Below are 27129 nucleotides of genomic sequence, written 5' to 3'. Positions count from 1 at the left end.
TTTTCAGATGTAATTTAATTAGGTATCTGAAAGGCTTAAACTTAAGAAAAAAACCCCAGCATCCATTGGAAACGGAACAAGATAGATGAATTAACGAAGTGATAATTAACATTCAATGATGAGAAAAAGATTGAGTAATGCTTTGCTACAATAGTTTACAGACATCAGTACCCAACCCACCCTGTTTTTTGATCAGTGATCTGAAGTGCCTGACAAATACTACTTGCAGAGACTACAGAAAGTGATATTAAAGTAATAAATGAAACAAATGAGGACAGGATCATCCAGCCTGGTTAATGCATCATATTAAATGCATTTTAATACCGGCTATTGAAGCAGTATGTAGTTTGTAATAAAGAAACTGGACATATGCTGGCATATGGGATGGGGGGAGGAAAAAGGGACATCCTGGAAGGCAATGAGAAGAACTTGCACCTTTTAAACAGTTTGGCAAATAAGCAGCAGCAAGCCAGTTCAGTGGCAATGGGCTTTGGATCCAGTTTTGGCTGTAAGACTTGAGTTGCCAAAAAAATGTTTAAAAAGGTAGTTTGATCACTGCAGGCAGTATTCTCATACAAGTTCCCTCTGCACAGAAATATATCCATTTTAAAAAGGTATTTAAAAATCAAAAGTTGTAGGAAACCCCCATAACTCACAAGCTTTATAGTCTTAAACAGATCCAAAAAAAGAGATAATGGAAGAAAAAGAATCAAGTTATTAATCAAAAGTATTTTGTATTAAGATTTATTTAGCAAGAAAGAGGTGTAATAAACACCTAATCTTAGAAGCTCAACACTTGTGTATTAAACAATGACATACAGCAGTGTCTTTGGAAGCAATGAAATCTATGAAGTGCACAACATGCTGTCAAGAAAAGCATATGCAACTTTATTTGTACCTTTCCAGAGAGTGCAGTTCTATTGCACACCAGTTACAGGGGACAGAATCAAACTATGGCCTCTGATACCAAAAAATCACTATTAAATGATACAATTATCTTTTATGACAACTCACATCAAGATCTGGAGAGGGACTTCTGACAAGGCTCACTCACAAGCAGTGACAGGACAAGAGGGAATGCCTTTGAAGGAGGGTACATTAGATACCGGAAAGGAATTATTTACTGTGAGGGTAGTGAGACACTGGCATAAGCTGCCCAGAGAAGCTGTAGATGCTCCATCCCTGCAAGTCTTCAAGGCCAGGCTGGATGGGACTTGAACAACCTGGTCTAGTCAAAAGTGTCACCATTCGTGGGCAGGGGCATTGGAACAAGATGATCTTTAGGGTCCCTTCCAACCCAAACCACCCTGTGATTCTAAGATCTCCTTGGGCAGCAATTTGGTTCAGGTAGCAAAGCTTGGCCAGGGCACAGCCAGGCCAAACAATTTCAGCAAGTTCAGCTGGCTTCAGCAGCAAACTCTGCCTGCCCCGGCAGCTATGTGGGCTGGAGGCTTCCTGGGCACCAGGTGAGTCCCATGTGCTCACGTTTTGTACCCCTCAGCCTAATACCAGAATTCATGGAGGGTGTGCAAGCGTAAGGAAGGGAACCATCGCCCATAAGGAACAGAAACAGAGAATGCCCACAGCTGGAAGGACCCGTAAGGATCATGGAGCCCAACTCCCAGCCCTGTGCAGGACAGCCCCAAGACCACACCATGTGCCTGAGAGCATTGCCTGAACGCTTCTTGAGCTCTGTCAGGCTGGTGCTGTGACCCCTTCCCTGGGGAGCCTGTTCCAGTGCCCAAACACCCTCTGGTGAAGAACCATTTCCTAGTACCTAATATCCAACCTAAATGTGCCCTGACACAACTTCAGACCATTAACCACATGGCTCTGGCCCAGTCCTGCTGACTTTCAGGCTCTAAGAGCCGTACCCTCACGGAATCACAGAACTGTTAAGAGTTGGAAGGGACATGTAATCCAACCCCTCTGCCAAGGCAGGGTCAGCTACAGCAGGGGACACAGGTACTCGTGCAGGTGGGAGCCACAGGCAGGCCGATCCACTGTGCCAAACCCCGCTCGGCCCGCTCCCGCTCCCATTCCAGGGCCTGCCCCACACGGGCGCCCTGCGGGCCCCGCCCGCCGCCGCACCCGGATGTACCGACCTCCCCCCAGCCCGGCACAGGCCGGCGCATGCGCACCGGGGGCCGCCGCCGCCCCTCACCCGCCGTGTGCCCCCCGCCCGCCCGGCCCTGCCGTGAGTTCGCCGCTGCCCCGCTCGCCCCCTGCCCGCTTCCCCCGGGAGGGAGCGCCGGCGCCCGCCCCCCGCAGCCCGTGTGTAGGGCCGGGCCCGCCCGCTCGTCCCCGCCCCTCCGTCCCCCCTCCGCCCGTTGCCAAGAGTGTGTGTGTGTGGTGTGTCCGTGTGTGCGTGCGCCGGGGGGGGCGGGAGGGACGGGTTGGGGGCGGCCATGCCGAGGGGGCGGCCCCCTGAGCCCGGCGGGGAGAGTGGCGAGGCCGGCGCCGAGGCAGGTAACGAGCGCGGCCGGGCTGGCGCGATCCGCGCCCGGGGGTAGCAAGCGAGAAGCCTCCGCGGGCTCCGCATATAGTCCCCGGATATGGGGGAGGAAGGCCGGGTCTATTGTGCGAGGGTACAGGCGAGAGGGCGGAGGGGAGGAGAGGAGAGCGGAGGGAGCCGGGCTCGGCCCTGCGCAATGAGACCGGGCGGGCAGCGGCGGAGCGGGCCCGGGCGGCCTCCCCGCCGCCACCCGCCGGGGCAGCGCGGCCGTGGCTGTGATGGCCGGCGGAGGAGCAGGGCTCCTCGGGCCTGGCCCTCCTCCTCCTCCTTCTCCTTCTCCTCCTTCTCCCTCCTGCCGCCGTGCGGGACCCGGAGCCGGAGGAAGACCTCGGGCCAGCTTGCAGTGGGCAGGACGGGAAGGCTCCGGCTCCTTCCGCTGCTCCTCTCCTTCTTCTCCCGGCCAAATTAACGAGACTTTCGAATAAAGCATGATAAACAAATAGGAAGTGAGGTTCAACTTTCTGATTTGCAAGGACGACGTTATTTTTAAGTTTCTTCTTGTTTTCCTTTAAAAACACCTTTGCAGTCGTTTTCTACGTGAATATATGTGTAAAAATCGCCAAACCAAGCAGGTTTTCTCTCCCAACATGTATTAGTTTCATGCTTAAGTTTGAACATTTTTGATTGTATTTTATTGCCGTTGATGTCAGGGGAGCGCGTTCAGGGCAGGATTGGTTTGATGATTGGGGAGTTGTCTTTTTTTTTTTTTTTTGAGTTTTATGGCTCTTTTGTGTTGTTTGCTCCTGCTGATGATACTTTGGTTTTGTGAGCAATATCGAAATAAGGTCCACAAACAAAAAATGCTGTGATTCAGGTAGGCCTGAAACCCTCATAAGTGACTTTGCCTTACCATGTAGCAGTAGGTGTTTAATTGAAAGATGTATTTTTTAACAGATAGAATGGAAAGAGATATCATAAAGCATTTTAATACCAAACCTATTTCAGTAATGAAAAGTCATCCAGTTAATATTTTCAGTATGTATTTAGAATATTTTGTTTTCCTAGTGTTTTCAGATGAGTTCTGGCTCTGCAATGGGAACGTGTAGGTGAGCCTTCTGTGGAATACTTTTGTGTAGAATTGAAACGTGCTGACAGGCAAAGAAAAAGCTGTGCTGTTACGTGAGAGTTGGGAAGTTGGGAAAGATTTTTTCTACATTATGGAAAGCCAGATGGGCCACAGGTTCCTACCAGAAGTGGTGGGTTTTTTTTTTTTTTTTTTGTTCTGTTGTGACTATTGATGTCAGCTTTTGATCACTCAGTAGTAAGGATATAAAGAAAGTCCCAAAGAACTTTTGGTGTTACTAGCTTTGGAGGTTGAGGTGGTCTTGTTTGTTTGTTTTATTATTTAAACTAAAGATCTCTTTAGTTCTCTAGTAGTTTTGAAAGGGTATGCATGTGTCATACATGTGTGAACTCCTATAGTAATGGCATGATGTGCAAATGAGAAAAGGATGAGAACTGAGAATTGAGACAAGCTGTCCAGGCAGCTACAGCCTAGTAGCTGTATTCATTGTGCTTGTAGTGTGACCTTGATCTTAGACTGTTTCTATGGTAAGATGTGCATATGGCTGACAAGACTTAATGTGAGTTTCATCACATTCTCTATTTTTCACATTTTCATTTATTTTAAAAGAAGTTTGCCAATTTATTAATGATATTTTTTTTCATAGAGGTGGTTTGAATGCAGTTGAGAATTACAGGATCTGGGGCTGTCACAGGGATTGAGAGACATTTGCAAGGATTGGCCTAAATAGGCAAGTTTTGTGGATTTTGATGGGTTTGGTCCTTGAGATTTCAGCAGTTTGGGAGAGCAGTGAAGTCAATGTTGGCAAGCAGCACATTTTTTTTCTGCACTTCTCTGTGACAAAAAAAGGTCATGAATGAGGAAGCTCTGGCTGAGCAGGACTGCATGAATCTGGGAAATTTATGTTCTCAGGACATTTGGCTGTTTGTCCTGTTCAGATACAGGCTTTGAAAACTGGTTGTGCATTTCATGGGTTTCACTTTTACCAGAAGGAATTTTATTTAGAAAATGGGTGTTCACAAAAATAAGTTTCATATCTTTTACTTAGGCAATTGCATTGGTTTAGATTTTTTTGAAGTGTGGTCCTTGGAATTCCTACAGCCATGCTATGCTGTTGTCTTTCATGGAAATGTTGCTCTCTGTAGTTGTACAGTCTGTATGTTTATGGTAATTCTGCTTTGGGAGAAAATAAAGTGAATCAATAATGTTTTATGTAGCTTCCTTAGACAAACCACCATGCATGTCAAAGACTAGAACAACTTCTTTGTTCTAGGAAAATTAAATATGTTGGATAAGAAAAATGAACTCTAAGCAGCAGTAGTCAAAATAATATCTTGACCTCAATAGCTGATACTTTAAAAGATCCTTTTCCTTTTTTGGTATTGTATTGTTTTCCCAAAACCATCTTGCAATTTTTTTTTTTTTAAACTCAGTTGAACAGCTCAAATTAACCTCTCTGGTGAAAACTGAAACATGCTAGGTTCTGTCTGAGCATAAGGAAACACTTCTTTACTGTGAGGGTGACTGAGCACAGGCACAGTGGTTACACAAGGGAGTTCCGAGGTCTCCTTCCAAAGAGAGGCCCTTTCTGTTTTACCTGGGATGTTTGTCACTGACTAGCGGCAACATGAAATGAGCAGTTTGGACTTTTGCTATCTGATCATTTTCAAATAGCAGGAAAGGAATGCTTTGAACAGCAAAATGAAATATTTCAGGGTGTACTGAAGCAGTTTTTCAGCCTAGAGTGTATGTCCTTTATTAAACCCAAGGGCTAGTTTGAAACAAGTCTGAACTGAGTTCCTTTATGAGTGCAGTTAAAACTTGAGTATTTCATGTCTTCAGAGGGCCTGAACTGTAACAGAACTCACACATGAAGAGTGATAAATATTAAATAGACAAAGCTAGGAAACACAGAGATGACATAATTTTAAGTCTGCCTCTGCAGAGCTGGCTGTATTTTGTTTGCTGCTGTCAGTCTGCTAGCAGCATTTTGGGTGTGAGTACATTTAATTAGGGGAAAAGCAATTTAGAGGCTTTGCATCCCAATTTTATATTACTGAAGAAAAATGAAATTTGAACACATTAGTTAAATCTTACCAAATTTTTGTTATGTAGATTATTTTAGTAGTTTTGCATTAGGGTTTATGTGGTGTAACTGACAAGAGAAGAATAGGTGAGTGTTGTCATGCAGGCTAGAATGACAAGGTTATGGTACAGCTTGTGTGGTGTGCTCTAAATCTCTTAAATACAATAGGTATAGGTAATTTCTTTGGAAAACGTGCAGAAGGAACAACTGCTCAAGCTTTTGCCTTAGGAAGACATTCATATTTAGGCTTTAATGGCGATACTCTGGTATCTCACTGTTCTGCAGTAAAAAAAATCCCCATTTATGTACAAAGGGGCATGTTGGGTGATAAAGATGGTGAACTTGGATTACACTGGCATGCTTTAATTCCACACTAGTTCCTCACTATACTTGAAATAATTTCCATGTCTTTTCCCAGGTAATCTATGCAGTTGAATAACTTGTGTTCTGTCCGCGTGATAGCTTCAGTTCTTGTTCTGTCCCTTGTCCATAGCTTCCCACCAGTTGCAGAAATTTTATTTCCTATTGCATCTATGCTGATACATTCATACCTCATTTATTCCCATGCATTAAGTGCTTCCAAATATAATTAAAATTTCTATTTGAGATCTCTCATGTCCCTCTTTTGATTTTTATTGCTGCAGTTGGATTATGCTCATTCTCCGGATGAGGGAAGACCATGTAGTAAATCATTTAGTTCATTCAGAAGTTTCTGTTAGCAGAGTAGTGGCTGGGCACAGGTAAAGGTCATGACTTCACACATGAGAAATCCAAATCATGTGGAAACAAACAGCTGGAAAATGGTAGCTTAGTTCATTCAAAAGCAGCTGTCAAAAAAAGTGTAACTCCTGTTTTGGAGCATTTAGCAATAAATATAGCAAGATTTACCTAAATGTCAAACAAAGCTATCAAAGTTGCTGAAGGAAATGCCAGATTTCAGTTGTCTGTGTAGGTTAGGATGATGTGGATGGTGTATCTATGTGGAGGGCTGGCCTTGGCCAGCAATTAAGCACCCACCACTCACTCACTTTCTCCTGCTGAAGGGTGAGAGAAGGAATGGGAATAGCAAGAGCAAGAAAAAGCTTGTAGATTAAGATAAAGGCAGTTCAGGAGATGAAGGGGGAAAGCTTAAAAAAAAAAAGGTAAACCCCCCCACCCAACCAGCCAAATTGCCAAGCAACAAAACAGCCCAACCAAGTGGTGCAAAGGTAAATGTTTGCCATCACTCTCGGAGGTGCAGTCTGGTGCTCAGTCTCTGAGCCAAGAACACTACCGTGGAAGAACTACCTCCAGTTTTATATTGCTGAGCATGAAGGTTTAAGGCTTGGAATATCCCTTTGTGTTAGCTCCAGCCTTTCTCCCACCTTCAGCCTACCCACTGTGGGGGCAAAGTGAGAAACAGAGAAGGCCTTCATGCTGTGCAGCACTGTTCAGCAATAGCTTAAGCAGTGATGTTAGCAGCATTGTTTTAGTCACAAATTGAAGCACAGCACCATATGGGCTGATAGGAAGGAAGTTAACTCTATCCCAGCCAGATAAAGTGCAACCTACTTAGCATCTCACTGCCTGTGATGGAACTGTGAATTTTGTGTCCTCAGAGTTAATTCAGGCTTCTCTGCAGCAGAGGTGCAGCAGTGTGGCTCTGCTCTGTCTGGACTCTGCTCCTGAGAGGAGTGCATCTACTTTATGTTGGCACATGCCAAGTGACTGCCCCCTGGATGTCCATCCCAGCAGTGTGTTCCAGATTAAGTGTTGACCAAAGCATAATAAAAATACCTTGTCTTATATGAGCATATCCTGATTGATTTATGGTTTTTTTTCAGAGTTGAGTCCTCCTGCTCTTCCCATTAGGAGTCAGAAGGAATGCCTGCTGTTTTTGTTTTGAGTGCTGAGCTAGATTTAAACTAACCTATTGCTTTTATGATTGCAGAACTAAGCAAAATGTTTTAATGATTCATTATCATTTGTGTTCTATTAGTTCAAGTGTAGTATGAGGAAATGTCAGTATTGCCATGCCTGTTTTGTTCCCTTGTCCTACCACTTTCTTTCCGCTCATAAATTAGTAAATAGGTTTTGATAGGGTCAGACCCTTTTGTCCCTAGGCTTGCTAGCTGCCATTTAACATAAGTGACAAGTTTTCACCCATGAATTTTACAAGCTTGAGTGTTTATTTGCAATGTCCTTTCAGTTGGATTGGAGGAGGTTATTAGAGATCTAATAAGGCTGCGCTGCATTCACAGCTGAATGAGTCCATCTGCGCCTTGCAGAGAGGGCTGTGGGCTGCCATGAGGCACAGTGCTGCTTACATAAGGAGGGAATGGCTGGGAGTGCTCTAATTCTGTCTTCCTCCTTCCACATTGAGTTGTCATCAGTGGCTTCTAGCAGAGAGCACCTGCTTGCTGACTCAACTCCTGAGGTCAAGTGTTGGTGAAGCTGTATTACAGCTGAATTCACCCAGAGTGATTATGGCTGCTCTGGGAGGGACAGTCAATTCAGGAAAGACATTACAGGTTGTAACATTAGGAGTATTCAAGTAAGACTATGTTTAAACTGAAAGTTTGTTATCATTGATAGGTGCTTTGCAAATCACATTCTTCTATTTTTGGGCACTTTCGAGAAACTAAGAATACAGACAAAAATATGTTTGACAGTGCATATTGACAAAGATGTGTTTGATGTTGCATAATGAGCTAAGTGCTCCCTGTTTATGTTAATTGTATTGATACTTGACTGTCTCTCCCAAGCTGTGAAGGAGAAAGGTTGATTTATGCTGCAGCTAGACTAGCATGCAGATTGAGAAAAAAAAAGTAGAAAGTGACAGTAGCTTCTGCGCTGTTTCTATGCAGCTAATACTGATAAATGCAAATGTTTGAAACTATCCTTCTGTTCAGCAAGGTTTATCATTTGTTGTAGTGTGCAGACCTGAAAGAATCACTTATTTTTCAGGAGGTTTGTTACTTGAATAGTTATTTTCTGTTTTCTCTGTCTGTGTTTGTTTATGGCTATTAGTAAGAAGCTGCTCTCTAATAAGAGCATGTCATTTTTTGTGTGATTGTGTTGGTGTTACTTAATCAGTTAATGTCTTCTTGAACTAAAACCTGAGACTTTTAATTCTGTGGTTTTGGCTTGAATGGCATTCTGAATTGCATTAATTCATTAAAAAAGCAGACTTGTGTTCTCATCTGCCAGATATACCTGACAATAAAAAGATTGCTTAATTTGTGTTTCTAATACTTATATTTACATACATTACAATATGACAACATAAGCATCATATTGGCTATTAATGAGATTCTTGCTAATATGATAAATGATAAATGTGTCCATCAAATGTTGTGTCAGTTATGTCAGTATTTTGATTTTTTTCACTTGGGTACCCAGGGAATGTTTGGAATTGTTGCATTTTTCTTAATTGACGGATTTCTCAGTGGATTTAAAAATTATGTGGTTCATGCCCCACTGCTAGCTTCTTGAACTTGCTTTTGTTTGCATCTTTTTTGGTATTCAAAAGTATTGGTCTTTAAGATAGGTTCAGTCTTTTGCAGCATTTGGCTTGTTTGATGATCCAAGCTGATGCACCATAAGCATTTTTTCCCTCTGATATAGGGAAAGATTATTTTGTTGCTGATTTATCTGAAATACAGTAGTGTAGGTTATTACTTTGACTTGTTATGAAAGAGGTATCAGTGTAAATGAAGTTTTCATTGGGATACTGATTCTTCTAACAAACAAATTGTGTAAAACTGTTGTTTCATTTTGAAATTTTTTTTTAATAACATGGAAATGAAAACATTCCTGAGTCTTACTTCATGAGGCTGTGACACCTGCCTGAAAAATCAAAATATGGCTCACTTGCTTGTTACTTCTTTGATTGACAGTGTCTTTCCTGTTTTTACTGTCCTCCTAATTCTAAACACAGTGTAACCATTTAGGCCTTTCAGTTACCTGGAAGATGGATTTCAGGAGAGATATTTTTCTGAATACTCTCCTTATTAGTAGAAGAGTAATCTATAAAGTCACTTCCTACATCTTTAATAAAAAGGAGCTGTTCAATTCTCTGAAATATCCAGTATTTAGTGGATGATACAGGATAGGACTGTTTTAGTGACAATACAAAGGAAAAACACATTGTAGTCTCATCTCTCCCATAGGCTACTTCAGACATAGTGGTAATGAATAAATGAGTTCGTGTTTTAATTTAAACCTGTATTAGATAGCAGTCCTGCCCTTTAAGAAAAAAGTAAAGCAATTGAACTTTCAGAATTCTTTAATGTCCAAACTGGACTGTTTTAGTGGACATACTGGCTGTAACTACCTAGAACAGACTTCAGCCTGATCTCCCAGTAGCTGAGCCTTTGAAGACTTCTGGAGTCTAACCTAAGCTGATCTGCTGTGCCTTGTCCTTAAAGATTTCTGCACTCAGAGTCTTCTGCCAAGAGAAGCTGGACTTTACAGTCCAGTTGGTGATTCTAGAGTCCAGTCCTGATTCCCCAGTGTTTTTCCTTTTCTTTTTAGCAGTATGAAAGATAGGACCAAAAAACCCTGCAAGATTTGGCTTTGGAAAGAGTTACAAAAATTTTCATGGAAAGAGTAATGCTTAAAATGTTACAACTGTAAGCAGTCTGTTTGCTATATGGGTGCCTTCTGTTTCTTCTTCCATGGGATCTGAGTGCCTCTGGGAAGGTGGAACAGCTTGGAGGCAGCTCAGGGTTTATGATCATCCATGAACTAGTCTTGAGAACTTTGTGATGCTTTGGCATGGGATGTGATATGTTCAACTCCTCATTTTTCTAAGTTCGGGCTGTTTTTCTGTTCTTTTCTATGAAATATTTTAAGATTATGCATTTGTTGCCTCTTTCTGTTTATTTTAGCGGTGGTCATTCCTGTCTTTTTACAGAAAAGCTGAAATATTTTCAGGTACTGCATCAAGTGGTCTGATTTTGTAGAATTATAGTAATCAAATTCTGCTGAAATCTTACAAGATACTTAATTTTTTGTTCTATAGTTAAACTCCTTTTTAAATTGCAGAAGAAAATTCACAGCCTGTAGATTAATCAGTATTGTTCAATACAGATATGATACACATTTTATAAAAATAATACATAATACAATAAAATACAATAATACAATAAAAATGGTACATAGGTATATTATTGACCCAAGACCAATACCACTTGGCAGTATTATTCAGAATCTAGTGAGCATGTTGGGATTTTGCTTCAAAGTGTAGAGAATTTAGCACCTTTGATGATGTCACTGCTACATTTTTGCTACTTCAATGGCTTCCACATTGTTTTTGCAAATTGCCCAGTGCCTTTGATCTCGAGAGTGAATGTTTAAAGATAATAATCTCTTTGGTTCAAGGAGAAGGTTTGAAGGCCTTTGGAAAGTCATGGATTGGATCATTTTTCAGTTGTCAGTTTAAAGTGAGAGGTCAGGCCTATGTGGGATTGAACAATTCCTCCTTTTTCCAGAGGAAGGGAAAGCCTTGTGCATTATGTTTTCACATAGCCCAAGTACAGATATAGGTTTTTCTTTCACTTCTCTTGTGATGCCATTATTTACAGAAACTGATTTTGTGTCCTTTTTTCTAATCAGGCATATTTATCACAAGATTGCTTGAAGGCTTGTGTCTTGTAATTAGAGCTGTAGTTTTCAGCTTTTGAAGAAATGTGGGCATTTCAGGGTTGTTATTGATAGTGTCTGCATACTATGAATTTATAGTCTATTAAAGGGTGCAGTAAGTGTAAGTTTAAACATGATAAAGATAAGTGATGTTTGCATTATTCTCTTACAGAGAAGTATTTGATAACTAAACTTTGCAAAACAAAATTTAATTGGGTCACTTAGTCCAGGAATTGGAAGTGCAAGTCCCTAGGGCATTGGTTTTTGTTGTGATTTCTTATCAAGATAAATTGTGCTGAAATGTTTCCTACAGCTTCCTCAACTACAAGCTTTTAAAGTTTGTTTATGAGAATTTTAGGAAGGAAAAAGAAATGATCAGGACATAAGGTATTGATATTTTCTTTCCCCTTGTAAATGTTGTGGTGAATGAGAGAGGACTTTGAAGTGGGTGCAGTAGAGTGGAAATGCTATATGAACGATATAATCTCCAATTTCCTCTGAGGAAATGTAAACAGGATGCTGTAAACTTCTGCTTGTGTTGTTACTTCCTATGCCTAGTTCCTACATACATGAAGAAAAGTACTGACTTAAAGAGAACCATCAGAAACCTTGCATGTCTAGATAATAAAATAAATCTTCCTTTCTTTTTATGTTGTGTTGTTGATGCAGTTTTAGTTGTGGTGGTTTGAAACTGAATTCTATAGATTTTTTCCCCTTTCATGACTCTAACCTGCAGTACAGCCCTCCTGCCAGTTGCTTTTCTTAAAATTTTTATTAAATAAAGATAACTTTCTTAGTAATACAGTATATTCTCAAATGTAAAATGTGTTTAACTCCCTCAGATTAATATTTTCCTTTTATCATAAAGTATTTATAGGATTGACTTCACTCGTTTGAGCAGGAGGATGTAGAAGCTTGCGACTTGGTGTATCAAAAGTTACGTGACTGTAGGAGTTCAGAAGAAAACTGTATGGGCTTAGACTGGGTCTGTTTAAAGAAAAATACATCCCTTTCCATTGAATATGTATGCACTTAGACTTGCAGTTTATTGCATCTCTCTCAACTGCTTGAAACATTGGTATTGGGTTTACAACTCTAAAGGTTTTAAAATAGGTTTTAATAAAGATTTTGTAATGCCAGAAGGAGAAGAAAGAAAATATTTTTCTTAGGGAAGGAGCGAGCAAGAGAAGGGAGGGCAGAAAATCTGTGTAGTCAGAACTGCTGACTATGTAGTTTTAAAAAACTTTTTTAGAAACCTGTGATGTAATACTATTAAAAGTAATCCCTGGCAGTCCCTTACTCATACCTAGTGTTTTTTGCAAGGTTTCCTTTTGTTTCAGACTTGATGGGTGTTTGTGAAGCACAGAAAGAATTTATTTCAAATTACCGGAGAAAGGTGAATATTTATGTCTGTAGTGACTGGCAGTTTGAGGTATGGATATATTTGGTTGATCCTGTGTCAATGGAAGCAGTGATATTTCAGCCTGAGATCTTCAAGATTCCTTGAAGTTACACTGTTGGATAAGTCAAAAATCCTAGAGGAATTGAAATAGTTCCTACTTTAAATTATTCTGGTTTTTTCAATAAATTGTAAGTAGATAAAATGTGACTTCATACAAATGTTTTATTGCTTGTTTTGTAGATGATGTTCTGACACCAACTGCAGAGAACGGTAATTTTCCCTACCAAGTCCCCAACTTCCATAAGTGTGAGATTTGTTTGCTGTCTTTTCCAAGAGAGACCCAATTCCAGCGCCATATGAGGGATCATGAGCAAAATGACAAGGTATGAGTTGTGCTAGATGCAACCAGTGTACATTGATATTTTCATATACTATCAGGTGAAGCTAACACAAGATGTCTTTTCCATTTCTTTTCAGTCACACCACTAATAATTATTACTTGGGGACCTCAGAGTTTTGTGACATATCTCTTTTATGTTTTCTCATGTTTCCTTTGAGATAGGACCTTCCTTTGATGCCCTTTAATTGGATTGTTGTTTCCAGATCAGTAGTTTTTAATTTTAGCCATTTTCTTTGATTTCTGAAATACCCAGGTGGATGACAAAATGTGTGAGTTTTTTTTCAATAGTTTGCAAAGGGATTCTACACATTAGCAATAAAAAGAAAATAATGCTTATATTTATTAAAAGGATCCTACTTGTAAACTAATTTAGTATGTATTTATTAATCAGTGGATTGATGTCATCGCTTTAGCTGCTTACAAATCAAATTTGGAGAAGAATACCAAAATGTCATTAAGACTGGACTGGCTTTCTAAATGAAGCTTTTGCCACAAGTTGCATCTGTAATATGAAGCATTTAATTTATTTCCTTTGCTTTCTTGTTCACAAAGCTAAAACTACTGACATGTAATAGGAAAATAATTCTATTACTTTTTGAGGTAGCCCTAAATACAGATTAATTTTCACAAAATGTAGCACAATAATGGAGATAATTCACATATACAAAAACAACTTACATAAGTTTCAGAGTTGTAAAATTGATAAGGTTAAGCCCATGCTATTGCACACTTATGTAAGAGCCTTTACATCCAAAAGTGAAAGGGCTCTTAAAGAATGAAAACTGGTTTTGCAGATACCAAGTGAGGAGCAGTCAGGCCTAGTATAAACCAAGTGTTTTGCTGCTTTGATTATTAGTTTTACTTCAGGAGATTTCATGGAACCTCAGAATATGCTGAGTTGAAAGGACCCACAAGGATCATCAAGACCAAACCTGGCGCTGTGCAGGACACCCCAAGAGTCACACCATGTGCCTGAGAGCATTGGCTAAATCCTCCTTGAACTCTGTCAGGCTGGTGCTGTGACCACTTCCCTGGGGAGCCTGTTCAGTGTCCAGCCACCCTCTGGGTGAATCGTGATCACAGTTAAAATAGGAGAATGTGTTTCTGACTCCTGCTCATTGCTCTCTCTTACGAACTTCACTCTTTTCAGACAGTCTCAGTTTTGAGTCTCTGGTTTCCTTAGTTCCCCTTCTTTCTTTTCCCTTTGTGCTCTTACAATGCATTTTCTGTAATGAGATGCAAAGAAGAGAATTAATCTTGGTATTATTAAGCATCATTATCCTATGTAGGTACTTGAATTGTTATTTTTTAATGTTTAACATTTGATTTGCATGGTTATATGTGTCACTCAGGGTATATGTAGCTTATGGGAAGACTGAATTTTGTCTTTAATTTTTGTGATTTTAACAAACAGCCTCACCGGTGTGACCAGTGTCCGATGTCATTTAACGTTGAATTCAACTTGACCCTGCACAAATGTACTCACAATGGCGAAGATCCTACGTGTCCTGTGTGCAACAAGAAGTTCTCCAGAGTAGCCAGTCTGAAAGCACATATAATGCTACATGAGAAAGAGGAGGTAATTCATTTAAGTTTATATCTTAATTTTGAAAAAACATGTCATAGCGGTTGTATTTAATCCCTTACCTGTATGCTTTAGGTTTTGTGTAAATTTAGGTTTTGAATAAATTACTTTATCCTGAAGAAATAGAAAACTTTATGTGGGCAGTCTGTTTTAATATTAGTTATAGAAATTAATATCCTGGTTATAAATAAGTGTTCCCATTGTGTCTTCATGAACAAAAGGAACTTGAGCATATTTGATAGATACCATATCATACTATGTGTAAACATTGACTAATTGGTTATTTGCACATACTTTTATTTTGAAGATACTTCTGTGACTTAATCTACATTGATAAGCCTACACATAAGAAATAACATGTGATCGTGTTTGATGGCAGATGTCATGGTGAGGCACTCTCACCATTCATAGAAATAGATGAAGCTGTTACCTTATCTACAGCTCCCACCTCTGTTTTTGTGTGGTTGGTTGTTTTGCTTGAGGAGTACTTGTTCCTTCCCCATCAAAATTTCATTTTCCATTTTGATAGAGTGTTGATTAAATTCTTAGCAGTTAATACATAGTGGTTGTATTTTGCACACATTATAGTCTTTACTGCATTACAACAATTGCCAGAGTTGAATGCACTGCCCAAAATACCAAGTTTTTTATGATGCAGTTGCCTCTTCCTCCCATTAAGGCTTTTTTAAAATTGCACTTCATGTTGGAGAACTGGAGCTGAATCAGGAACACATTTTTATTGTCCAGCTTCCAATCACAAATGTAACAGTGGTGTGTTTCTCCATGCCAATTGCTGACAGCTTACAGCAGTTTTGACCTGGAAGTTGGGAGTAATAGGCCTGTGTGCCCTTTTCCCTAAACCAGATGCAGGGCATGCCACCTGTAGAGGTTGTATTCCTTATTTAATCCTTTTAGCTTGTGTTTTGTCATGTACACAGCCAAGTTAAGTGAACTGGAGTCCAATTTTGCTGTATATTAATGTATCTATAATGATAAATGGCTTAGTTGGTATTATTAAGGAAACTTGATTTATTAATTGCTTGAAACATCAGAATAAGAAAGACACCTGAGGGTGGTTTTTGGTATTTATTTCTACCACTAAGTGGTTTTTCATGCACTTCAGCAGTGCTGATTTTTTTGCTTTGGTGCAGATGTCAGAAGAATAGGCTGTGTGGTGCCTTCCAATTTAAAATTCCATCTGCAGCTTGAAAATTAAATTTATAAAAATATGAACATATTTCAATTGCTAATGAATGTGTTTCCTGTAATACCCAATAGTTTTGTGATAAAACAGAGATGAATGTAGCAATTGATTCACATAAACCTGCAGGAATAACTTTCACAGTAATTATGCACAGGACCTGTAGGAGAGCTGGAATTTGAACTTGAAGCAGAGGGAATTGGTGATGGCACCGGCTGCCATTGAGGGGTTTTTCACAACGTGCAGGTTAACAAGCTAGGGGTGGAGTATGTTCTCCCTCCTGTCTGCTCTTCTTCCTTTTGTTGTTAGAAGGGTTGCAAATCTGAGATCAGAGCAAAGGTGCACATACATAGAGGGTAGGAAGATTGCTTCACAAAATGAAATTTGGGGAGCTTTACCTTTGTGTTGTGCTGCATCAGGCAGCTTTATCTACAGACGGATGCACATGGGAAAGAACAGAGCAGCTCTAGTGAGATTTGGGAGAGTGGGTCTGTCTGTGAAACTTAGATTTTTGTGATTGATTGCTCCATGTGAGAGGTTCTGGAAGGAATTTTCTGGGCTGTTGATACTGAGCTTGCAAGAGATTATTTTCTCCTCACATTCTTCAATGATTTATATGTGATAAACTTATATATGATAAATTTATATGTGAGGGAAAAGCTGTACATTTGAAATTCCTCACTAATATGGGATTGCTTTCTCTTGAGAAGTCATTAAGAATATATCTTGTGTAAATATGACCCATCTTCTTGAGGATTGTTGAACATGTCAGTTTCCTCAGTGGAAATGCACAATAGTTTTCATTGCTACATTTTGCCCTGGCAGGATAGAAATGGTGAATAAAAAACTGAAACACAAATTATTTATTGCGTTAGAACTGCTATTATGTCTTCTTTTTTCATGAACATGAGTGGCTTTTGGGCTTTAGGAACATCTTAATATGTTGAAAAAGTTAAAACTGTTATTTGGTGGATATAAAATGAAAATTCCTTCATTATGAGATCCTCTTGCTTTGGGTTTTTATGTCTTACTTTGTGTGATGTTGGGGTTTTGTTTGCTATTTGTTTTTATTTTAGAAATGTCCACTGAATTTGATTTGTACTGTCTAATAATTGGTGAGCAATGATCTTTTGAAAAAGTGCAGATTAAAATCCTTTACAGATGCTGGGAATCATAGATATAAAACAGGTGAAGATCATGAGTTCCAAAGTGTTCTTCAGATGTTGCATCTGGTAAGATAGGGAGAGCTAAAACAGGCAGAATCCAATGAATAGAGCTTTAAAATTTTTTTTCTGAGTTTGGGAATTTTGCATATGACCAACTCCTTGTGTTTAACCGTGGCTTTAACCATAGTGAGGTTACAGTGTTCAGTTACTTGCTCTGTGCATGGTGGTGATTTTCTTGTTTGCTTGAGGAGCAAAAAATACATCTGGTATTGCCTACAGCAGAATCTGTTTGGTGTGATATATAGGTGGGTTTTCTGTAGTTTTTCTGCTTTACTGTAATGTTGCTTTCCTACAGCAAATTTCACAGTACTGAACAGAATAATGAAGACTTTAATTGTGTCAAATAACTTTGTCTTAGGTTATTTTTTTTGTTTGTAGAAGTTGCTGAATAGAATATGTGTATTTGCAACTTAACATGATACATATACATATCCAAAAAATGCTGAGAAGCGATTCAAAATCCCTCAATTTTGACGTTCCTGAGCTTGGCATAGTAATTGTAGGTTTCCCGTCATAAAATTTTCCCCAACTTTTAGAAATCTAAGATCATAAACTAAATTTGTTGTATAAAAGCAGTAGATGCCCATAAGAAGTATTCTGATTTGAATGTATGTCCTAGGAAAAAAAAATTAGTTATTTGTTGCTCACTCTGTAACTTGAATGCAGTAATAATGGCATCTAAGTTAGATTAAACAAATAATTTTTGAATTGGTAATTAATTACATTAAAGGACTTCAGCTTTTTAAGCTTTTGTCTGGAAATGTGATACTGCAGAATTTTTTTTTCAGACTTAAAGAACAAATTTTTTGTCAAAACAGTCCAAAAATAACAGTGGCATACCTGTGTTCCTCTTGATTAAAACATTCTTGTCAATATCCTTCTTGAAATGAGCATGGTTGTTTTCTGGTTTTGTTTTTACTTTTCTTGTTGACCATTATGAGAGAAGAAAAAGGGGAAGATAAGAAACATTTCAATTCACAGTGATAGTCACAATTACTGAAAACTGAGCTGATAAAAAAACCTTTCTGAAATTAATGTGTTGAAGAGATATCTGTTAGAAACACTGTGTCCTTTATTTCTGTCATCTTTACTGTCAAGAAAGCTTAAAAGTCAGGGCTAACTGTGGTGGGCTTACTGTTTAAAAATGACGTTCAATATAATTTTAACCTGTAAAAGTGTGAAATGCCTGAATGATTTGAACAATCCCTGAACAGTTACAACGATTTTGGTTAGAAAGTAATTATTTGTTACAGATGTTTCTGTAGGCCATGGTGTAATGGCACTGGGGTGAGCTGTGTGTGTCTTGAACCAGCCCACTGAGGAAATAGGGAGTGGTGAGGATGGTACTGAACTACTTGTTTCTGCTGCCATATGAAGTTTTTCAGAATGCAATTCTACTGGAGTTTCTTAAAATATAAATATTAATATAATCTTGCAGTGATTATTGTACATGATTTATATCACAGGGCTCATAAACTCTTCTTGCTTGTATACTTCCCTCGCTGCTTGCTTCCAGCTGCCAATGTCCATAGAAGGGTAATTTAATCTGCTTGAACAAAGCTTGTGCACTGTTTTGAAAAATCAGTCTCTATTATCTCTTCCAGAATCTTATCTGTTCAGAGTGTGGAGATGAATTCACTTTACAGAGTCAGCTGTCCATACACATGGAAGAACATCGTCAGGAATTGGCAGGCAGTAGGATTCACAGCTGCAAGTCTTGCAAAAAAGAATTTGAAACTTCCTCACAGCTAAAGGAGCATATGAAAACTCACAATAAAATAAGGTGACAATCATGGGTTTATAACAAAATGAGCAGATGTTACTTTTATGGTGATAGCTGGGAAGAGCAGAAGTAGTATTTCCAGTCAGCAAAGTACCATGATTTATGCAGATAATTTCTTTTCCTTGATATGCTGTTCTAAAATGACACTTTCTTTTTAAAACCTTGCTTAAGTGGGTGGTTATTTTTGGAGGTCTTTTTTCCCCCTGTTTTTGTATTTAGGCATACATACTAAGCATAGTTCAACTGCAAGCTATTTGTAAACAAGCATTAAGTTTCTCTGATGCAAAGTGATTTTTGAAGTGTGTTTATGATTTTAAGCACTAATAGCAGTATATTGAAGCAAATGTATATTAATTTTATATAGCATTTACTATAATGATGAAAGTTTTAATGCTTTCATTCTGCAAAGATATTACTTGTTCTTTGCAGTTTAATCATCTTTCCCCGTTACAGCCTCCCATGAGTTTCTTGTAAATCTGAAAAAGCACAAAATGAAAGGGGGGAAAAAAGAGCCCTGGTAAATGCTGTTCTTATTTTTGGTGAATATTTGTTCTGTCTTTTCTTTCAGCTCTCTAGTTTAACTTTACTTTGAGGAAGGTGAGAACTACTTTAAGATAGAAGGAAGAAAAACTTCTCTTGGTTTACTTTATATATTAAAAAAGCCTGCAGTCCTGACAGCTGATCTCTTTTTTAATTTTCACTGTTTCTGTAAAAAGCAGACGAGGAAAATTACATATTCAAAACCAAGAAATGCTGTCTATTCCCTGTTCTTCTTACTAGAAGTTAATACAGATTCTATGATCGTAATAGTTGTGTTGCAAGAGGTTTAAACAAGTGTTGTAAATTTCAATCTGTGAACAGAAATTTAAAGGTTTGCAGTATCAAGTAAGGTTTGAGTTATGTAAATGTATTACCTGCTAAAACCATTGTTCTTGTGGACAACTGTTTAGAGGTGTTAGTCTGAATAAACTAGTTAGTTTGATTTGTAGCTAAATGAATTTTGGAAATTTATATTCTCTGTTTCTGTGGTTCTTTGGAGAATGTGATTTGTATTTGAGGGTCAGTGGTGAATATTTGCCTTGTTAAATTCTTAACTTGCTCTCACTGGTCTTCAGCAACTGCATTTGTACTGCAGTGTGTGAGATTTGTGTGTTCTAGTTCAGAATGAAGGACTTTGCTATATTCAGGCAAAAGAAATAGAGTTGAAGATTCCCACCAAAATGTGAAGTTACTGTATACTTTTGGCAGAATTTACCCTGAAAATGTATGAATAGAGTCTCTAAGATGTATCAGATCTTTACTGCGGAAATAACTAAAAGTCTTGGTGCATGTAGGTACTGAGAAAAGAGCTGTTGGTGTTGTCCTTTCAGTATCATTATGGAGTTTGGGTTTTCACTGTTGCAGCTAATACTATGTTGCCATCAAATTAACCCTATGTGAAAACTGATGGGGTGAAAGAGGCATCTTCAAAATAATGTTTAATTTATTTTTTTTTTTAAATCACAGGGTATCAAATACCAGATCTTACAACAGAAACATTGATAGAAGTGGGTTTACCTATTCCTGTCCTCACTGTGGGAAGACGTTCCAGAAACCGAGTCAGTTAACACGGCACGTTAGAATACACACAGGTAAGGCTGTGGAAGTACTTATTTTAATTTGGTTTTGTTTTAAAAATATCAGTTAACCTCTGAAATGCCATGTATTTTTTCTCCCTGTTGGGACCTGAAATATTATTAATACATTTGGCTTATTAGAATACAGTTACCTGTTGGTTTAAAATAAACTTTATATAATTCATTTGCTTAGGAAATTTATATGCTTTTAAATTTTTCAGATTTATATGATTAGAAGCATTTTAAAAATGTGAAAAAATCTGTACATTTCATTTGTTTCCAAATATCAGTTTTGGTACTTAGTTTCAATGGGCCTTAAAATCAGAATCTCTTGATAAGGGCCAGTCATCTACTTTAAATTAGATCTTACGTGCTCTAGAGAGCAGGTTCTAAAATCTAGTTGCAAACAGAGCATAAGGACATGAGAAGTAATGATACTAATAAAGTAGTAGTCTTGCATTTTTAAAATTGATTAATTTAAACTTAAGAAGTGGTTTTCTGAGGTGATAAGCCTAGGTTGTAATAATTGAAGAAGTGCAGGTAACTGTTCAAATTTGCAGAATGAGTAGGAAATGTTTTTTGCCACATTTATCATAAATATGTGCATGTTTAAACCATAAGCAATTGAAATAATTAAAAAATGCCAAACATAAAGTGATATAAAACTTTTGAAGTGTACAGATGACTATAAAAGAATACTTCTTATTTTTAACCAGGTATACATTATTATAGGAGGAGTTTGGCTTTAAACAAAGTCTTCATTGAAGATATTCCAGTGATATTCAATATGTATTTTTCATACATACTGAATAAATTGCCATTTGTCTAGTTTTTATTTAATTCAGGTATTCCTTTGTGTAAGTGTACAATTCTGTTATTACACTGACTAATACTGTTGTAGTATCAATCAGTGTAATATCACTGTTCAGACAGTGATGTGATGAGTTGCCGTTTACAAGAATGGTCCTGTTTACAAAGAAATAAAAAGACCATTGTGTGACACTTTCTTAAGAGTCTTTTGAAGTTTTACAGATCTAGTTATAGAAAAGTAACACAAGAGGTCACCCTTGTACCTGCTTTAAAACAATTGCTTGAAAGTAATATCAAAAAAAGGTCAGTGAAAATTAACTTCAGTATTTTAGATTCTTGGCTCTATTTAATTAATTAGCTTATTTTCGTCAGAATAAATAAGCAAGATTATAGTTGGTTATGGATGCTTTTTTAAAGCTTTGAAAAGTTCAGGGGCATTTATAATTTTTTTTTGAAGACTGAAATACATTTGTCTGTTGGGAAACAGAAGATGCAGTCCCCAATCTGCACATGATGGGAGGTCATTTTAAGTTCCAATTACCTTGCAAATACTCATGTAATTTGTGAAGTATGTTAGTATTCCAAATCTGCAGACAATCTCTCTGGCATTTGGCGGCTTGAGGTACTGTAGATATGTAGAAAAGAACTACTCTGCTTTAGAGAATTTAGAATGCCCAAGTTTTTAAGTGTTAAAATAGCAGATCTGTGCACAATGGGTGGCATTAGGTTAGTCTCTTAATTCCAGTCCTTTTTTTGTTCTAGCTAGTCATTTCAGGCACATACGCCCTTCTGGGAAAAAAAATCCAGTCTCAGGGACTGCAATTCTCACATTAATAATTGAGTTATGAACTCCTTGCCCCCCCCCCTCAAATCTGTATTTTATTAAATTACACTTGAGAAATACAGAAATTTCACATTTCCACAACAGAGTTAAGATTTCATTTTTATAATGAGATTTACTTACATAGGCAAACTTAACCTGGAGCAGTACTTCCCTGTGTCCACCAGCAACTCTTACTGGAAGCTCAGCCTCTTGCCAATGAAAGCCCAATAGGAATTTGTATTTCCAGATGTGAATCAGTGTTAATCTCTTTTAAAAAATATGCAGTTAAAACCTGCAATCCTTAAGGCACCTTCAAAACCTCTAAGCAGCAGAACAGAAGATACACATTCCTTCAGTGAGTTATATGCTTGAAATCAATTTCAGAAAAATAGCTGCTTTTGTTCTTTTGTTTCTTAATTAAGAAATAATAAGTTTAAAGTAGATGTAATTACAGCTATAAAATGGTAAATATTATAAAAATATTTATTAAAACTGATTTAGTGTGTACATGGTAGGACTTACTGGTGTAGCAAAGATAGCACCCAGTGGTGCTTATACTGGTCTTGGCTGTGGAAATGTGCAAAGGCAAGATGTTAACTATTTTCAAGGTCCTAGAGTTACCACAGCTGAACTATTTCACTAGAAGAAAAAAAGTATTATTACTAAGTTCAAAGTGGAGGTTCCCAGGAGTTAAGTAGGACACATGGTTGTAAGAAACTGAAATTTATCATTAGTAAGTTTATGTAGCTTTGTAATCTGTTTAAGCAGTCCTCGTATGTTCTCTAACTGGGGGGTTCTTCATGCTTATCTGGTAACATACAAAAAGTGTAATTATACACAGTACTGAGGGCACCAAAACTGGGAAATTGTGACCGAGCATTTCTGTAAAAATGGTGGCTAATTTTTCTTTAAATATTCAATATGAACAGTTTTTAAAATTATTTTCTGAGCAGAACTGTCTAAAACATTATTTCATTGTGTATTTTCAGTATGTGGTTGCAAAGAGTGAACGACTCTTAATATTTATTGGGGAGTGGGAACCATATACCATCTTTTGCAGAGTTGCTGTAAGACTTTCTGATTTTAAATTAGATAAAAGGTTTAATTTTGACTATTAGTTATTTATTACTGTCCATTTACCCTCTGGGCCTGCTTGTTTCTGTGAAGGTGTATGCATTTTATAGGATTTGGTATAAAACATATCTGGGTTTCTTTTTTCTTTTTCCCTTTGTTTTTTTTTGCTCCAATGATTTTGCATTGCAGCTTTTGAGATCTTTCAAACCACAAGTTGAGGGAAGGTATTTTGAATAATTGCTTCATCTAGATTTCTTTTATTTTACCATTTAAACTGGTAATCATCAGCTAAGTCACAAAACCTTTTCAACAAGGCCACATTTTCATCGGAGTAGGTGCTGAGGTTGGTAATTGAGGTAAACAATTTTATTGTCAAAACCTCCTAATAACATATATAATAACGTGTGTATTTTATTTTAATGGATACAATTTTTGGTTTAGCTACAGAAAACTGCTGACATTACTTAAATCTCCTTGCCCTTCCTCCTCCTCCCGCTGTTTCCCTGCAGGTGAAAGACCTTTCAAGTGCAGCGAGTGCGGGAAGGCCTTTAACCAGAAGGGGGCTCTGCAGACCCACATGATCAAGCACACGGGGGAGAAGCCCCACGCCTGTGCCTTTTGTCCCGCCGCCTTTTCCCAGAAAGGCAACCTGCAGTCACACATCCAGAGAGTTCACTCTGAGGTAAAGGCCATTATTCATCGAGTCCTGGCTGCTAACATGCAGCTTAACTCGGTTTTGCTATTCCTGTGTGCTCCAACCAGTATGCATTTATTGCTATAGTATAGATTCTGGTTTGCTGTTTTTACCTCTGAGCTTCCCTTAGCTTGTTTGAATAAATTACAGTCAGGAGAAGTAGCAAAACCTTCATTGGCCAGTGTCTTTTCAGTACATGGGCAGATTAATGAATAGTGGGGTTGCGTGCACAAAAATGTACCTGTGTCTGTCTTGGGAGAACAAGGACTAGAATCAGATGAAAGTAAGCCAAAGTAGCCAAGCAGAAAATGGTGAAAAATTTCAATGCCAAGCAGCGACTCACTAATTCTGTTTTAGAACATACTTGCCATTTTTCTTTGAAGTATGTTTTGCAGCCTTTTGCAGAGTGTTTCTGGTTACAAGTAGAAGAAAATTCCAGAATAAGTTCTTTTAAAAAAATTATTCAGACCTCTTTATGTCTGGATTTTTTCTCTTTTTGGCAGACAATTTTTAAGACTCAGAAGGTACTGCTGTGATAAAGTAATACAATCTTGTTAGCAATATGAGCTATGCAACTTTGTTTAGTAATTTCCTTGCAAACTTTAGTGAGTTGTGGTTGGAAATACCCATAGAAAGAGACTCAGTTTTGGTTTGAAATTATGAAGTGATAGAGGTAGTGCTTTTTGCTTCTTTTATTTCCTGTGTGCACAATATCATTTTTGTTCTCACTCTTCGCCTAACTGAGATTTGCAGTCTTGTTTTCAATTTTTGTGTTACAATGGTAGGTATTACTAAGGATCCTTTTAGCATGTTAGCTTCTTACTTTTAGGATATGCCTTAGTATATGGGTACTAATAATGTGTGATACACTTAATTATGTTAAGTCATATAACTTGGAGTACTGTGTTCAGTTTGGGACACTCAATTCAGGAAGGACATTGAGGTCCTGGAGCATGTCCAGAGAAGGGCAATGAAGCTGCTGAGGAGTCTGAAGCACTCTGTGAGGAGTGGCTGAGGGAGCTGGGGATGTTTAGCCTGGAGAAAAGGAGGCTCTGGGGTAACCTTATCACTCTCTACAACTCTCTGGAGGGAGGCTGTGGCCAGGTAGGGGTTGGCCTCTTCTCCCAAGCCACCAGCGACAGGACAAGAGGACACAGTCTTAAGCTGTGCCAGGGGAGGTTTAGGTTGGACATCAGGAGGAATTCCTTCATGAACAGGTGATTAGACATTAGAATGGGCTGCCCAGGGAAGTGGTGGAGTCACCATCCATGGACATAAATATTTATGACTGCTTTGGTTAACTTACTGGGTTTTTTTTTCTTTCTCACTGTTTCTGTGTTTTCTTCAAGTCTGTGTGGAACTCTCTGAATTCTCTCTTTTATTCTGAGACAGTTACAGAATAACATTGCAGCTGATAATGAATTACAGGTTGATTCTCACTTCCTAAAGCACTCCTAAAGTTTAGTTGTAGCATATTTTATTACTTAATAGCTCTTTTTGAAAGTCTTGTTGGCAGTTTATTATCACAAAATATGAAATATCAATAATATATTGCAAGTGTGTTTTCTTCAATAATATACTGCAGTGTGTTTTCTTTTAAATACCTGCACATTTTAAGTAAGACACTGTATGTTATTGATGTTTGATGGACTGAGGAGGGAAGGTGAGGATGGTTGGAATCTGCAAATTTAACTGCTTTAATTACCTTAACCCATTGGTCTGAAAGTCTCAAACAAGTGGCTGCTGATCACTTTCTAGTTCTGTGTGTTCAGATTCAGGTCAAACTAGACATTGAACTTCCCTGCTCTTCACAGTGTTGGTTTTGTCTGTGTTTGTTCATCTCCTACTTCCAAACTTCCTTTTGTATTATGTTTCCTCTTCAGGCATATCTTAATTGTAAAGTTGCATTTCAGTTTTGCTTTTAAGTTCGAAATGGTAGGAAATGGTGAAGAGAAAAAGGCCTGAGACCTCGTTTTCGGGACATGAGTTTTGCTGTCTGCTGCTTCACAGTGTTGTCAAGTGGTAATAAGCAATTGTAGTCATGCACATAAATGATATGTGATTGTATGAATCTGAATATATCCAAGAGGTACCAGCCTGACTCCATAACTGCGTATTAGTACTTGAAAAAATAAACCATTGTAGCTCTCATAATCCCATAGTTACTTGTTATGTAGAAAAATAATGTAAAAACATGATATTTGGTAGATGTAGGGAAAATTTACTTAATTTTTTTTTTTAAGGTGAAGAATGGCCCTACGTACAACTGTACAGAATGTAGCTGTGTCTTCAAAAGCTTGGGTAGTTTAAATACACATATCAGCAAGATGCACATGGGTGGTCCACAGAATTCTGCAAGTGCTTCAACAGATGTATCTCATGTTACAGCGGTAAGCTTTGCTGATCCAAATGAAATGAAAATGCCTTTGAGAGTTTAATTAGGTCTGTATCATAATTCCAGTAATTCTTCAGATAGATTAGAACTTCTAGACCTATAGCTGTCTTTTGTCTTTTTCAAGTTTTGTGTGATTTTTGGTATTAATTTGCAGGATTAAATATTGGGAAAATGTAAATTGGCCAACTATATGCAAAAAAGTATTTACAGTTCGACACTTTGGTTGAAAATGTAGCAGTTTAATTCTGCAACTAAGTAAAGTATAATTCTTGTTCTTACAGATTAAGTTAGCCTCCTCTGATAAAATAAAAATTATGGGGAAGTTTTAGAACTATTGAAAAAATGTATTAGTTTCAAATCATTTTCAGAAATTGTTTGTATAATTCTAGTCTATATAACACACATGGTGGATTCTTCTGTGTATATCTGATAACTTTTTTAAAATGTTAGCTTCTTATTAGGCAGATTATAAAGGAAAAAAATATAGCTTTATTGGAAGCAGTGAATGGTTTTTTTTTCTTTATCAAGATACAAAAAGAGCTGAAATTCAGAAAATATCTCTGGTTTCATAAGACTACAGTATTTTTTAAACCAGTGCATATTTCATTTATCATAGTACTCTTCTTTTTTTCTTTATTAGAACAATCTTTTCTACTCCTGGTCTCTTCTGCTTTGCTTATCTCCAACTCGTGCTTTAATGTTCAGTGGGTGATGAGTAATAGCAGTCTTTGAAAGGGGAAGGTTAACATTTGAAGTCTGAACTTCATTTTGCAGCTGTGTCTTCTTGAAATAACCTGTCTAGTAATGATGTTTGGAAAAGCTATTTTTTTACATTTTCTGAAGTTGTTTTATAGGGCAGATGCTATTTGT

At 37.9% G+C, this 27129-nt stretch overlaps 1 protein-coding gene across 5 annotated transcripts in view; it reads left to right on the top strand.

Annotated features, from left to right (window-relative positions):
* The first annotated feature begins 2096 nt into the window (after positions 1 to 2096).
* Positions 2097 to 27129, top strand: part of ZNF236 (zinc finger protein 236) — a 73789-nt gene continuing 48756 nt past the window's right edge. For 3 of the 5 annotated variants that reach the window (XM_064705729.1, XM_064705727.1, XM_064705731.1), the window contains exons 1-7: positions 2097 to 2197; positions 12893 to 13035; positions 14467 to 14631; positions 18669 to 18847; positions 20354 to 20478; positions 23680 to 23852; positions 26108 to 26254. In XM_064705729.1, coding sequence (XP_064561799.1) covers positions 2134 to 2197; positions 12893 to 13035; positions 14467 to 14631; positions 18669 to 18847; positions 20354 to 20478; positions 23680 to 23852; positions 26108 to 26254 — 996 coding nt within the window. In that variant the 5' untranslated portion in view covers positions 2097 to 2133. Of the gene's footprint in view, positions 2198 to 2357; positions 2470 to 2643; positions 2962 to 12892; positions 13036 to 14466; positions 14632 to 18668; positions 18848 to 20353; positions 20479 to 23679; positions 23853 to 26107; positions 26255 to 27129 lie in introns of those variants that run through there. The other 2 variants (XM_064705728.1, XM_064705730.1) reach the window with 2 other exon arrangements.

The sequence above is a fragment of the Zonotrichia leucophrys genome, chromosome 2, assembly GCF_028769735.1.
Source record: "Zonotrichia leucophrys gambelii isolate GWCS_2022_RI chromosome 2, RI_Zleu_2.0, whole genome shotgun sequence".
Taxonomy (NCBI): domain Eukaryota; kingdom Metazoa; phylum Chordata; class Aves; order Passeriformes; family Passerellidae; genus Zonotrichia; species Zonotrichia leucophrys.
This window is presented reverse-complemented; position numbering and strand designations above follow the sequence as displayed.